The 14,492-nt window shown below is 39.8% G+C and overlaps 2 protein-coding genes across 2 annotated transcripts; both read right to left on the bottom strand.

Annotated features, from left to right (window-relative positions):
• Window positions 1-2,126: 2,126 nt before the first annotated feature.
• Window positions 2,127-6,355, bottom strand: mmp30 (matrix metallopeptidase 30). The gene is made up of 10 exons (XM_089016306.1): window positions 6,151-6,355; window positions 5,659-5,912; window positions 5,416-5,564; window positions 5,223-5,348; window positions 4,966-5,127; window positions 3,607-3,787; window positions 3,367-3,497; window positions 3,111-3,270; window positions 2,682-2,785; window positions 2,127-2,611 (listed from the first exon to the last, which is right to left on the bottom strand). The coding sequence occupies exons 1-10, from the start codon at window positions 6,277-6,279 to the stop codon at window positions 2,508-2,510; spliced, it is 1,500 nt and encodes a 499-aa protein (XP_088872432.1). The 5' UTR covers window positions 6,280-6,355; the 3' UTR covers window positions 2,127-2,507.
• Window positions 6,356-7,895: 1,540 nt separating this feature from the next.
• Window positions 7,896-12,688, bottom strand: LOC148886136 (collagenase 3-like). Its single transcript, XM_089016307.1, has 10 exons — window positions 12,567-12,688; window positions 12,190-12,434; window positions 11,944-12,092; window positions 11,346-11,474; window positions 11,096-11,257; window positions 10,892-11,012; window positions 10,292-10,425; window positions 10,046-10,205; window positions 9,861-9,961; window positions 7,896-9,746 (listed from the first exon to the last, which is right to left on the bottom strand). The coding sequence occupies exons 1-10, from the start codon at window positions 12,663-12,665 to the stop codon at window positions 9,637-9,639; spliced, it is 1,410 nt and encodes a 469-aa protein (XP_088872433.1). The 5' UTR covers window positions 12,666-12,688; the 3' UTR covers window positions 7,896-9,636.
• Window positions 12,689-14,492: the final 1,804 nt, after the last annotated feature.

Raw genomic sequence — 14,492 nt, 5'->3', positions numbered from 1 at the left:
AAACAAGTTTTATTAGCCTGGTGCCTAATGTATAAGCATTCTTTCTCTCCATTCATGTATGATCTGGAATAACTGTCATATTTTGTACAAAAACAAATCACTGTTTTTGTCGAGATTGATTGACTTGGGTATCATTTATGTAAAGCAACTTTTTAAAACAAACAATGATTTAATGAACTATGCTGAGTTTCTCAATACACATTAAATCCCTGTGATCCCTAAGGACTTTGCCATCGTTATGGATGCCATCCCAAGTGGTATCATAAGCCTGTTCAAGGGTCACTCCGCTACTCCTGACAGACCCCCGTCAATTTCAGTGACAGAAACCGCCCTGGGGAAACTCTGTTTCTCATCAATTGCTCGAAATCGGAACCGTGCAATTAGACATTTGTTTCAAAAATCTTTTGTGACGGTTCCCTACACTGTTCATCACTGGGGAACGTATGTCCCAAATATCCCATGGGAAAAGGTTTGGACCCTCCCATATAAAGTTTTCAGCACAAACAAACAAAGAGAAATAACCTACTAACTTTTGCACTGTTGCTATCCTGTTAAACATAAGATACGGTCCTTACAGGATATATCTTGTACATTTTGTGAAGCTGAGTCTGAAACTGCAACTCACCTCTTCTGGGCTTGTCCCGAAACTACTCGCTTCTGGAAACACTTTGTCAAATATGTTCAATGTAAAATCACTTCTCCGTTCATATTTCATTACAAAGACAGGCTGTTTGGATATTACAGCAAGACCAACGATAAATATTTTGTTATTAATTTATTAGTTTATCTTGCCAAACATCATATTCATAAATCTAAATATTGTGGGAGGAAGCCCCTATTTGTAATATTTCAAAATGAAATGAAACTGTATATCAGAAAACAATTCAACCATCTGCCGACCCAAACGCTATCAAACAAACATGATTTGTTGATGAAATATGGCATAGGATGATGTGCTTGCCGAATCATCTGGTGTTCCCGCCTTCTCTTTTTTGTCAATTTCACTATGTTGTGCAGACTCAATGAAATGTTAAAACCACTGGCACTCCCCCAGCTCTTTCTCTCTCTCTTCTTTCTTCTATTTTTTACTTCTCTCCTCTTTGGCCTTTTTGTATAATGATTATCTGTCAGGAACTCTTATTTCCTGTGCGATCAGGTACTGTCTCTTACGCGATTATGTCACCTAATGTATATTGCCAACTGTTTACAAAATGTTAAGTATGCAGAAATATTTGTTGAGACACACCTCTGATTTACTTCTAGAAGCTCCACGAGCTATTCAAAGCAAGTGATTGTGTTTACTTTTGTTGTGTTTTGTTTGCAGTGTTGTTTGTGTGTTTCTATTACTTTGTTTGTTCGCATGCCATTTGAATAAAAAAAATGTATTTCGTGGCGTTCTTAAACGCAATTCTGCCACCTGCTGGCTATACCCTGATTGTTGTTTTGAGTTTTGTTTTCATAAGGCACCCACCTGATGTAGTGCAAGCGACAAACTGCAAGATATAAACATAAATGCTTCTGTGAGCCTATTAGTCAGATGATATGTTCATAAATGTAGATAATATTCCCGACTGAAACGAGCGGAAGTGCAGTTCATCCCTTCCAGTTCGCAGTGGACCCCACGTAGGCATAGGAAATAGTGGTTAAAATTTGGACACAAATATCGATGAAATAAAAACAAAAATAGGTTGAACAAAGGCGCAAACATGAACTAATATGTCAAAACTGTGGCCTAACTTACTTTCTAAATAAATCAAATTTACCCAAAAAGTATAAACAGGAAACTAACAAAACTTCACATATAACTCAATATATTATATACTGTATATGTATAGACTATCGAGTATATCTCTGGAAATCTGGAACTCACTTCCACCCAACATACGTAATATTGACTCCCTTCCTACTTTCAAATCCCACCGCAAAACCCATCTGTTTAAAATTGCATTCATGGTCTAGTTTAAGCAGCTATTTCATTATTTATAATTGTATTTATGTGTTTGTTGTTCTGTGTATTGTTCTTTTAATTGTATCGTGTCCTTGAGTGTTCAGAAAGGCGCTTGTGAATTAAAAGTATTATTATTATATAGTAAACCAATATATTTTGTGTAGAGAAAGAAAAATAATTTGGTCACATCTCAACAAAGTTTATTGTCAAATGTGCTTTATGTGTGACATATAGCACATTAAATTTTCTTTACTCTTAACCACAGAAAGAGACAATAAAAAGAGCCACTGTGGGTTCCCATACAACATACAAGATATAGACAGTCATGCAGTGTTAATCACTGTTCCTGCAAATATTTGTTGTGAATTACTCCCAAAGCTTTTTGAAACATAGCAGCTGTTCTACCATTATATGGCACATTATAGCCCATGTTGATAACTAATTAACTCATGAGACTTTTCTAAGAAGCCAAATCCCCTATCAGCGATACTAGAAGTGCAATGAACCATCGATAAATATGGTAATTCAATGCTCATATATGGGAGTCTTGGGTGACTGTTCAGTCACAGTCCATCCAGTCACTGCTCATCAGCGTGCGAACTGCTCTTCTTCTCACATAATTGTATTGTGTCTGCCTGGATCCATATGAGAAGAATAAATATCCTGCGAAACGTTGCATCTCATTTAGACAACATCATGTTGCAGAAAGAAGAATGTTTGAAAAACGACCTACCTCTATACTCAAAAGCAGCGTCAACTCTGTAGCCGATGCCGGGGAGCTCTGTGCGAATCAATTTGGGATTCCGACGATCCATTCGGCCTCTCCTTTCGTTATAGCTATAGATTCATAGAAACAAACATTACAATCTGACGAAGATATTTGCGGACACTTGATTGCGCTATAAACTATACATCTTTATCTTTAAAGTACACTCATGCAAAATACAACCACATTATTCCACTAATTGTTGAAAGAGCCACACACACACAAACGCACACGCACACGCACACACACACACACACACACACACGCGCACACACACGCACGCGCACGCGCACGCGCACGCACACGCACACGCACACACACACACACACACACACACACACACACACACACACACACACACACACACACACACACACACACACACAGATTACTCACCTCCAGTATTTATTGTTTACAAAAAAGAGAGTTCTTCCCACAAATGGAACGTGGACGGCGGCATCGACTTTGGTGACAGATGAAGGCAAGCCAAAGTCGCTGAGAGGTTTAGGAAATCCTGGTAAGACGATGTTTCTTTTGACTTGCCAGTAGTGGTCCCCTTTGTCATGAATATGTCAAATTAATATTTTGTCACTGTAGAAATGTTTTTAAAGATACAGTATCAGCCTTTTTATTTCATCTAACTCATTTGTACCTTCAATGAAAATAACCACGCCGCGTGGCCCATACTCATAAGCAGCATCAACTTTGTTGATTCCAGGCCATACAGAATTAATTGTTCTTGTGGTGACACCATCCCAGTTGCTGCTTCTCTTCCAAAAATGGCTTGAAAATAAATAAACATTTGATATATGAGGATATTTTAATGATGCTTCCAGTTAAAAGTAAACATTTGTTTTATGCAGGGGGTGAAGTGTAAATCTACTTGTCTAACCTGCCTTTGAAGAAATAAAGATGGCGCTGTATGGAGGTTGCAGCATCAAACATGAGATTGTGGCTACATCTGTCTGGTTCTTGTCCAGGCCCGGGCTGTGGTTCCTGAGTGGGTTCAGGTTCAGGTTCTGGTTGTGGTTTTGGTGCAGGCTTCATTGTTGGATTAGTTGATGATCTGACTCCTAGAGAAATTCGATTAATATTGCAACTACAAGTCACCCAACACAATGATGCTTATCAATTGGCATTTGACACAAATGCAAATGAAAGCAAACAGCATCAGACGGTGTATCAGTGAAGATGCACGCAGTGGGGCGACAACTCATTCATTTTCGGCCTTTAAATTTCTCACTGTGACTTTGATGGAAATAATGTAATATCTTTTGAGCCTCAGACAACATGCAAATACCTTCTACCATTAATGATAGATACTCATTCCTTTTGCTTCGAGGGAAACTTGCCCTTTCTTTTGCTGAGTCAGCTCAGATGGCACCCAATTTACTAGCCGGATGCAGCAACCAATCATATTTGAGCGGTATGCGTCCTACAGGTAATTATATTGCCATGGAGGTCGCCCTGCCTAGTGCCTTTATGGGACTGTGTCAGTGCATGACGAGCATGCCACATTCAAAGCGAATGAGATTCGCCGTTTTAATTGGTCATGAGTGAAGTTGGCCCTGACCACTCCCACCACAGCGCAGAACTTCTTTCTCTTTCTCTTTCTCTGCACTTATTTTCAAAAACAGTGTTGGTCCGGTAGTCGAGTGTTTAGCACCCTGGATTCACAGTGCGGTGGTCGTGAGTTCAAGACCCCGTCCGGCCTCCCTGTGTGGAGTTTGGATGTTCTCCCCGGGACCGTATGGGTTTTCTCCGGATTCCAAAAACATACATGGCAGGCTGATTGAACACCAAATTGTCCCTAGATGTAAGTGTGAGAGTGACTGGTGAGCTGTCTGTTTGTGCCCTACGACTGGCTAGCAACCAATTCAGGGTGTCCCCCGCCTAGTGCCCGAAGACGGCTAGGATAGGCTCCAGCACCGCCCGCCACCCTAATGAGGATTAAGCAGTCTGTAAAATGGATGGATGGATGGATACTTCCAACTCATCACCATGCAGGAATTGCTCGGTTCACAAAACTATGTGTACAGTATCTCACATTGTAAATGTATTTACATTTGTTATTTTAATCATACAGAGGGTTGTGTCAGGAAAGGCATCCGACGTAAAAGCTTGGCCAAAACAAACATGCGGATCAAACCTCGAAGATGGAGGACACTGATTCGCGGTGGCGACCCCTTGAAGGGAAAAGCCGAAAGGAAAAGAAGAAATTTTAATCATCACTAAAAGACCAGTCCCTCACCATATAGTGCCTGCACTCCTTTGCGGTCATCTTCTGGTAGCACATAGCCTTCTGTGTTAACGTACTGGTAGGTGGGGAACATCAAGGCGCTTCGAACCTTAGAGTGGGATAACCCGAGTGCATGACCAAACTCATGGGCTGCCACTAAGAACAGGTTGACCCCTGTGAACAAAATCAGTTACTGTAATATAGAAATGTTGGCTACCTGCTTAGCTTTGGAATATGATTGACATTATAATTATTAAGTGAGGTTACACCTGAAGAACTAAGAGTCCAGGTTTCATCTTCATCAAAATGAGTGTCACCTCCTCTTCCTCCACCAGGGGAAAATGCATGAGCCAAGACTCCACCCTCCCCATCAAAAGGTGCAAAATCGCCATGATCTGGTTTTGCAAGAAGCATCAAATTAGGATCCTATACATGTTTTCCCCAGGACGTTGGAGCACTTACCCCGAGCCTTGAACCTGATCATTAGGTCAGCAGTGCCTGTTTGAACCTGCTTGAAATCCAAAGGAACAACATCGCTGTAGATCTGCAGGGCCCTGGCAAGTGTGGCATCCACGAAACCTTGACTCAAGTCCGGTGTATATTCAGTTATCCTAGTAACGTTTAACACACGGATAATTCATTGGAGGTCAATCACTTGATTCAGTGACGAATCATTGCAATTTGTTTAGTATAAAATTGTCAAACCTATATGTGATCACATTTTTGTCCCACTTTGGTTGCCCATCAAAGTGAGCATACTTGAATGTATTCAAGTCAGTGAAACCACAGCGAGGTTGTGACATCACTTCCAGGGTGTTGGTGTCCAATTGTCCTGTCACCTCCAGGCCAAAGAACTCTTGCATTATTTTGAGAGTGTCTGTGAAGGAATCAAGACCGCTACGCCATGTCTCGCTTCCAGTGGTAACGCCCACTTCAGAGAAATATTGAGAAAGGTAATCCTAGACAAAATAAAACACGGGAGGAATGATATTTCAAAAATATTTTTAGATGCGTAAGAAATTCATACAAGTTAAAACGATGAGTGATTGGAAACTGCTTAGGACCCTTATCATTGGTCGCATCAACAAATTCGACATTTCTAAACAAAAAGTAGTGCATTGAATCTTAGGATCCCATCACGTCAAATTCTCTCCATACTCTCAGGTTGAACTGATCAACAGTTACAGCAGTGTTTACCTGAGCTTTAGCCTGATCTTCTTCGCTGGTTAGGGTGGTCGGCACAGCTTCACTATGAGCTACTGTCATCATAATTAACACAACCTTGACAAGTGATGGACGTTCCATGATTATTATCCCCATGCGCATAAAGGCTAAGTGCCTGCAAAAATTCTTCTTCCTGTGCTCTGCACACTGGTAAAGCCTTCAGTTAATTCCTGAGATAGTGTTAGGTATATCAGGTTAAGAGCAGTGAAAGATGCAAGACTGGGCAGTGAAACATTCCAGTGACTGTCTGAACAGGCCCCTTTACAAAAGTATGTACGGTAACTCTGAATTACATACACAATACTTTGGATCAATATTTGGAAAGACAACCTAATAATATGAACTGAAACAAGGGAAGCGTGTTTTGACCCCAAACGTGATAACAGGTTACCTCCATGTTTGCCTTTTAACTCTGCCTTAACTCTGTTTTCTACAATTTGCTCGCTCAGATTTGCATATATCCATTATATTTGCATGTATTTATTTATGCGAAACCAAACAAACATGTCACTAGATATATGGATTCAGTACAAGTGAATTGGCTGTACATCATCGCCGGTGTGTTGACTGATTTGCATACTATATCTTGATGGTGTTGTCACAGTTACTTATTTTGTTTAAGAGCTACCTTTTTTGATTTGTTGATCAGCACTCCAATTTCTCTGAAGCAATACAGTGCTTTAACGCCAGCAAGAGAAGGAGAAGGGTTTTGTACAACATTTGGTGACCATCTTTTCTGATGTATAAGGCACACCTGCGTATAAGGCACACCCCCAATGAATGGTGTATTTCCACACTTTTTCCATATATGAGGTGCATCGGACTAAAGGTGCACCTTTAGTGAATGAAAAACGTTTTCAAAATCTAATAACCAATTACAGTACAGTTTATTCCTTTCATTACAATACAATTGCACATTTATTATACATAAAATAAGGTATACAGTAAAGTCTCGTTATATCCATATTGGTTATATCGATAGTACTGCTTATTACGATACTATTTCTATGAACGCAAGGAGAAAATTTACATGCCGCAGGATCGGATATATAGATAGTCCGGTTATATCGATATTTTTTCAGACTCCCGAGAATATCGATATAACGAGACTTTACTGTATTTTGTGCAGTTTTAAGGCTTATTTAGTAGCAATTTATGTTTTATGGGGACCTGAAAACTGATTATTTTCATTTTTAATGGTTTCCTCTGGGAAATTAATATTTGGAAGACACACTTTTCGCCTTACACGCACTTTCTGGGAACCAATTAAGTTCGTAAGCTGAAGGATCACTGCACTGTATAAGGCACACTGGACTATAAGACGCACCTTCAATGAATAAAAAAAATGTTTTCAAAATTTAATAACTAAATATATAAAGGTTTTTCAAATATAAGGCGCACCACATGATAAGGCACTACAGTAGAGGCTGGGGTTACACACTACTTCTTCTACAGGGGGAAATGGAATCGTGGCTGCTGACAGTAGTTGCAAGACCTGTTGTGGCTCAATATTACTTCACATATAAGGCACACCTGCATATAAGGCGCAGAGTCATCTTTTGAAGAAAATCAAGGGTTTTGGGTGGGCCATATACACCGGAAAATATAGTATGTTTGAACTTGCAGCACTATTTTAAATAAGAACCCCCTGGCTATCCTTTCGGGTCTCAGTCACTCAAAATGATTTCCAATATGTGACCCAAAAATGAAGACAGAAATACAAATAATACAAAATTTTATTCATAGAGTATAATACATTTGTAGATAGATTTTATAAAACCACATATTACAGTCATTCTAAATGCAAATGAGGTGCATCATAAAAGTTCCAGGGTTGATGTCAGAAAAAAGATTTCATACCCAAAGTATGAGTTTTACCCTTCAGTGTGGGCCAGGCGATTGACTTCTGCATGACCAAACATCTGAGCTCTCAAAGTTCTGTGAATCTCTCAGTTCCAAGCTAAGAAGAACATGTATATGCTGGACCAACCGGCATACTCATGGTTCACTGTTTTTTCCCATCTTTCCCAAGCTCAAATGAGTCATTCATTTCAAACATGTTGATGAACGGCTAAGACGAGAGAGTTGCGGAGGATACCAGAAGAAATCTTGAAGGAGTGTTTGAGAGAAATTGTACACTGTACAAATGACCAGCATGATCCCTATAACTACTCAGAAATGCCTTATGTGTATGTTTCTCCCACTTTCTCTCGTAGAAAGGCTCTACTTAATAAAAAGAGCTTAATAATACTTCATAATAAGAGCTTGTCAGAGCTGTACCAAGACTGTTACCCTCTGAACATCTCAGCTCCAGGGATGATCTGAGATCGTCATGAATTACACTCGCACACTCTGTAAATGCGTGATACATTTGTTTATAACTGCTATCCCATAGTTGACCAGCAAATGGCTGTGCTTTTTTTTCTTGACATTGATTAAATTGGTTTACGTCTGTGTAAGCTCTCAGTCGTACAGGAGTGGTCCATCGATGAGAAGGTTTCTTCAGCCGTCATCTGTACAAATTTGAAGGTTTCGGACGTTTCGCCTCCTATCCAAGAGGCTTCGTCAGCGAACTAAAGTCTGACTGGTCCTATCGGCCCTATTTATATATCCCTAATGTCCAGCCATGGCGGCACCGGACACAGCTATGATAGGTCCCTACTCTCAGGTTGGGGGGAGCAGAGGACCACTCCCTGTGGCCCCACTGATTGTTCCTATAATCATACGACCAGTTAGACTTTAGTTCGCTGACGAAGCCTCTTGGATAGGAGGCGAAACGTCCGAAACCTTCAAATTTGTACAGATGACGGACGGCTGAAGAAACCTTCTCATCGATTACATTGCTTTGTTGTCACTTCCGGTACAGGTTTTACTTTCCGAGCTTCGTTACTTAAGTTTCATTCTTACTGAGAAGACGGCGAGAATGGACATGCTTTATTGCTACTGTTTAGCAAGTAAAAGATAAAAAGGACGAAGATCAAAACTTCCATTTCGGACGGAAAGTGGGCAAAGTAGTTTGTACGATTTTATTGCATGAGTTTTATTTCATTGATGTAAAGTCCAAATGTTTACGTGTAAATAATGGTTATATTTTTATGCTTATTTGTGGTTCTACGGTGGTGTTGGTGGTGTGAAATCACATTAAAGAATTAACCATCAGTACAAAGAACCGGAGTCCTCTGTTTCGAATGGAAGCACTCTCTCCTTGTGAGAAAAGACAACTCTACTTGACTCCTGTTCTCTTTTGTGTTTTAAAGTTACTCTAAATGTTTATGATTGCCTGATGGAACTTACAGTGTGTAGCAGAGAAGGCTCTGAAAGTGTGTTACACTCCGAGGGATTACATTTAACCTTAAAAGTTTGGATTTTGGATATTTTGTTGGTGACAACAATCCTGAAATATTTTTCCCACGCGAGTACCTTGCAAAAAAAAACAAAAAAACTTTGGGTCCATCTGGTCTAGAAGTTAGTGCAGCGTAAGAAGTAGCTGTTTCTCAGTACACGGAACAATCTTCCTGTGGCCAAGTTGTACTCAAACATGTAAGGTCCGCTGTAGATATAGGTGAAACCTGGAAAACAGGTTGAATGTTAATTCGTTAAACATTCTTGTCATTTTCGATTCAACTCCTCCATTCATCCAATTTCTGTTGCTGATGGTGCTGGGAACAGTTTATTTGACTTACCTCTGTATTGGAAAGCCGCCGTCACTTTACTCAAACCAGAAAAGGTCTGATCAATACGTTTGGGGAATCCAGAGTCCACAGCTTTTCTGGCCTCGTCAAAACTTGACAATATAATAAAGATGCATTTTAAATTGAAGCTCATGCTACAATGTTAGTTGATAAGAAAATGCATGCTTATTAATTACCTGTAGTAATAACTGCCCACAAAAAACAGAGTCTTTCTTGATTCCACATCATAGACCGCTGCGTCAATTTTCCTCACACTTCTGGGCAGGCCAAAAGTAGCGAGTGTTTGAGGATAGCCACGGACGAGATTGTAGCCAGCGAAAGCCCATACCCGCTGATCTATAGGCGGAAAAGATCATGTCTTGATTTGAATATTGGCACAGGATTGGGGTTTTAAACATGTTTTATGGAGAAATAAAAAGTACCTTTGAAGATATAGACTCTGTCGGCATGTTGGTTTTCATAAGCGCCGTCGATGTTGACTGGAGCACTGGGCCAAAAGGTGGTGATGCGACTCTGCTGAGGTGACCTGGCCTGAGGGAAACTTCGCCAAAAGAAACTGAAAGCAAGCAAGGTTGGACATTTGTAACCCATACTTGTGTCTGTGTAAGCTCTCAGTCGTACAGGAGTGGTCCATCGATGAAAAGGTTTCTTCAGCCGTCATCTGTACTTCTTTGAAGGTGTAGGACGTTTCGCTTCTCATCCAAGAGACTTTGTCATCGAACTAAAATTTTGCTTGTAGCTCTGGCCCTATATATATATATATATATATATATATATATATATATATATATATATATATATATATATATATATATATATATATATATATATATATATATATATATATATATATATATATATATATATATATAGCAAAATTTTAGTTAACTGACGAAGCCTCTTGGATGAGAAGCGAAACGTCCAACACCTTCAAAGAAGTACAGATGACGGCTGAAGAAACCTTTTCATCAACTCATGTTTATATTTTTCCAGTCTGTTTTATCATCATTATCTAGTCGTACCCGTCTTTAAAGAACAGCATTTCTCCTCGCAATGTAGCCACAGCATCAAGCACCATGGTCGAGTCACAAGCATCAGGAGTCGTCGGGGGTGGAGGACCTGGCTGAGCTTCTGTGTTGGGGCCTGGAGGAAAATTTATTTTGTAATTACTGTCAATCTTTTGGTGGTGGGGAGGAGTTGCATCTAAACAGCCTGTTGATACACACCATATAAACTTTGGATGCCTTTGACATCATCCTGAGGCAAGACAAATGTGTCAGGATTTCTATACGAGTACATGGGGTACATGAGAGCGCCTGGGTCGTCAGAATGAGATAAACCCAGGGAGTGACCAAACTCATGAGCTGCTACCATGAAAAGGACATATCCTGCAACCAAAAACACACAATTAGATCCTTCCAAACCTTTTTAATGCTTAATAAACAGTATGCAAATATGTACACCTGAATAACACACCAGAATTTGATCGGAAAGTAAAAGTCTCATCTTCATCAAAGTGAGCATCTCCTCCAATGCCAGAAGATGGGGCGAAGGCATGGGCCAGAGTTCCACCAGGGCCATCAAAGGGGTAATAATCACCATGGGCTGAGAATAATATAGTAAAATCAGACTTGGCAAAATCAAATCAATATATTGACTTAAGGTGCAGAAATGGATCAGCTATTATCTGGAAATTATTCATTTTTGGGAATCAACACTACTAATATCTATTGCGGAGGCCTCTTTCAATGAGCTGGGCAGGATAAGCTGCAAAAATCTCAATTTCAAGATGCGACATGCGCTCACATGCCATCTGTGTCATGCAATCAGGTTCTCGGTGAGTGATTTTTTATGTAACAACTGCGAGACAGCGTCACTAAAAAATGGACTCTAGCTAAGCGAATGGCATGTGTGAGTATCTTGATGAGATAACTATATGATAAATAAGCATTAATGACATAAATTATGAATATATCTGTTTTAAAATATTTTTGAAAACAAATATGACAAACATACAACAAACAAGTCACAACCAAAGGCCATTAAAAACCAAGCAATATTGATTTTTACTTACACTGGCTGCCAAATGAAATCATAATGTCCGCTGCGCCGCTGTACATTCTTGTGAATTTAAGAGGAGTAACTTTGGCCCAAACGTCCAGAGCTTTTTCAATTGAATTATCGACTTCTGAACGTGACATGTCAGGTGTGTAGTTCTCTATTCTTTAGACGGGCGACAAAAATATAGAACGCCATTTATAGATAAAAAGACAAACAAAAATGTGCGAGTGTTATCCTGAAACTATTGAAAACTATTTACCTGTAAGTCAGACGTTTTTTCTCCCACTTGAGGTTGTTTCCAAAAGTGGAGAAACGGGCCAAGTTATTATCTGGAACGCCACATCGGGGCTTCTTCATCATCACTAAGGTGTCATCATCAAGCGTTCCTGTGATTTGTAAACCAAAGAATCTCTGCATTTCACGAAGCCGCTTGCTGAGCTGACTGATACCACGTCTGGAAGGTCCGCTTTCTTCCGTTAGGTTGAAGAATGACTTCAGGTAACCCTGCAAAAAAAAAAAAGACACACACCAAATAAAGACACATGTAATTGTGGGAATATATCAACAAGGTGAACATGTCTAAAAACCAGTGCAAAAAATCACAGATGTGTGAAAACATTTAAAAAACAAATTCACCTCTGCCAAACTTTCATCTGTATGGGTAATTTCCTCAACTGGAAGACAGTAAACTGCCAGCACCAGATTGAGTACAATGCAAAGGCTGAAGGAGCTCATGTTTCCTCTGTGATTATCTTGTGTGTCCCCTGCACTGGAGGTGCTATTATATAGAATTGGAGTTGGGGGGTGGGCATGTTGAGCAACAGTGTTCGTGAGTCAGTGGTGAGCAAACAACAAGACCGGATTTGATTAGTCACCCAAATGAACACTATGAAGACTCTGATGACACCATGAACTGAAAAATAGTATTTAGTGTAACTGCATTTACGTTTTTTGTTTTGTTTGGGGAGGTGGGTAACAATATACCACAAATGCTCTCTTCAAAATACATTTAAAAGTGACAAGCACCATTGGCATGCTGCGTCTTGTCAAGTCCATTTTAGCTAATTCACTGACATTCCCGAATTTATTCTGGAATTTAAAAGCATGGCGTGGAGCACCATTCCCAAATTTGTTCGGGTTTTGGTTTTTCTTGTGGGGATGCCGATAAAGCACTGGTCAAACCTCTAGCAGTGTTTTTCCCTCCCACGATGGTGCTTTTGTCCATGTTAGCACTTTGTTACAGCTTCAACTGTTGTGAAAGCGCTATATAAATCAATATTTATGTATTGTATTGTATTTTGGACAGCCGCCGCCATTTAAAGCTCAGATCTATATAACTTAGTAATGAACCTTTTTTCTGATGAAAGAAGAGAGTCTAAGGCACAGGTGTCAAAGTCAAGGCCCGCGGGCCAAATCCGGCCCACCACATCATTTTTTTCGGCCCGCGAAAGCAAATCAAACTTGTTAAATTCCATGATGATTGCTAAAATCTGAGCCAAAAATTCATATTTTTGGATGTCAACCACAATAAAAGTCATTATTCTTGACTTCAGATTTGAAAACGAGTTATTCATTAATTTGCTGTGTGCTCTATATGTAATATTTGAAGGGATTTAAACATTCTAATGGGTTCCCCAAATTCATAACGGCCCTCGAGAGGAAACCATAACTACAATGTGGCCCGTGGCAAAAAATGACTTTGACACCGCTGGTCTAAGGTTTCTTATGCTGAATTGAAATTTTATGTAATCCTAAAACTCAATCTTCTGTGGGTACTGCTTTTTGAGTGAAAATGACAAAAACACATTTTTGCATGTCATCTGGCAGTGAATGAGTTAGGACCCAAGCAGCTTTTTTCCTGTAGTTATTCCCATGCTGATTGCTTGATCTAGGATGGAAAGGTAGCAGGGGTTCAAATACTTTTTCGGATAGAGTGCAAATGTGCGTAAAACTGAATCATAAGAGTTCAATTCCGACTCTGGCCTCCCTGCGTGGAGTTTGCATTTTCTTCTCATGCCTTCTCTGAGTGTGATTGTGAGCACAGATGCTTGTTTGTCTGTGTGCGACCTGACAACCAGTTCACGGTCACCGCCTACTGCCCAAAAATGGTTGAAATAGGCTCCAGCATGCCCGCAATCCTTGTGTGGATAAGTGAACAACAAGAAGAAGGAAGGATGAATGGATTTGAAGAAGAAACATCTTTGGCCACTGTTAGTGTGAATCATCAGCAAATCAATGAGGCATATAACAATTCACTACCACACTGGTATCTTTTGTAGGGTATCTTTAAAGATGCTCCTAAAATTGAGGGTAATTCAGATTTATTTTCAGATAATGTAAAGCTACACTAGTTAAGAAAACCATCACATGTGCTTAAGGAAATAATTGTCTTCAAGATGGCTGTGGTGAGTAGGATGAGAGAAGAAGGTATGAGAGAAAACAGAAACGTTGAACCAAAACAACAACAAAATTATGATGATCATCAACAGCCACTACTCTTAATTCAGAAGGCTATCTAAAGTGATTCATGCATGTCATAAATCTACAATGATCTGATAAGAG

The sequence above is a fragment of the Hippocampus bargibanti genome, linkage group LG16, assembly GCF_051943395.1.
Source record: "Hippocampus bargibanti isolate YZ-2025 linkage group LG16, ASM5194339v1, whole genome shotgun sequence".
Taxonomy (NCBI): Eukaryota; Metazoa; Chordata; class Actinopteri; order Syngnathiformes; family Syngnathidae; genus Hippocampus; species Hippocampus bargibanti.
This window is presented reverse-complemented; position numbering and strand designations above follow the sequence as displayed.

What these genes read in the sequence shown, in the direction of transcription:
- LOC148886136 (XM_089016307.1), bottom strand. Translation starts at nt 12,665, where the DNA reads ATGAGCTCCTTCAGCCTTTGCATTGTACTCAATCTGGTGCTGGCAGTT. An exon ending in AGGCATCCAAAGTTTATATG is followed by an intron (nt 11,013 to 11,095) that starts GTGTGTATCAAC and finishes ATTTTCCTCCAG; the next exon opens with GCCCCAACACAGAAGCTCAG. An exon ending in CAGAGTCTATATCTTCAAAG is followed by an intron (nt 10,206 to 10,291) that starts GTACTTTTTATT and finishes TTCCGCCTATAG; the next exon opens with ATCAGCGGGTATGGGCTTTC.
- mmp30 (XM_089016306.1), bottom strand. Translation starts at nt 6,279, where the DNA reads ATGCGCATGGGGATAATAATCATGGAACGTCCATCACTTGTCAAGGTT. An exon ending in AAAAATGTGATCACATATAG is followed by an intron (nt 5,565 to 5,658) that starts GTTTGACAATTT and finishes AAACGTTACTAG; the next exon opens with GATAACTGAATATACACCGG. An exon ending in GATCAGGTTCAAGGCTCGGG is followed by an intron (nt 5,349 to 5,415) that starts GTAAGTGCTCCA and finishes TTGCAAAACCAG; the next exon opens with ATCATGGCGATTTTGCACCT.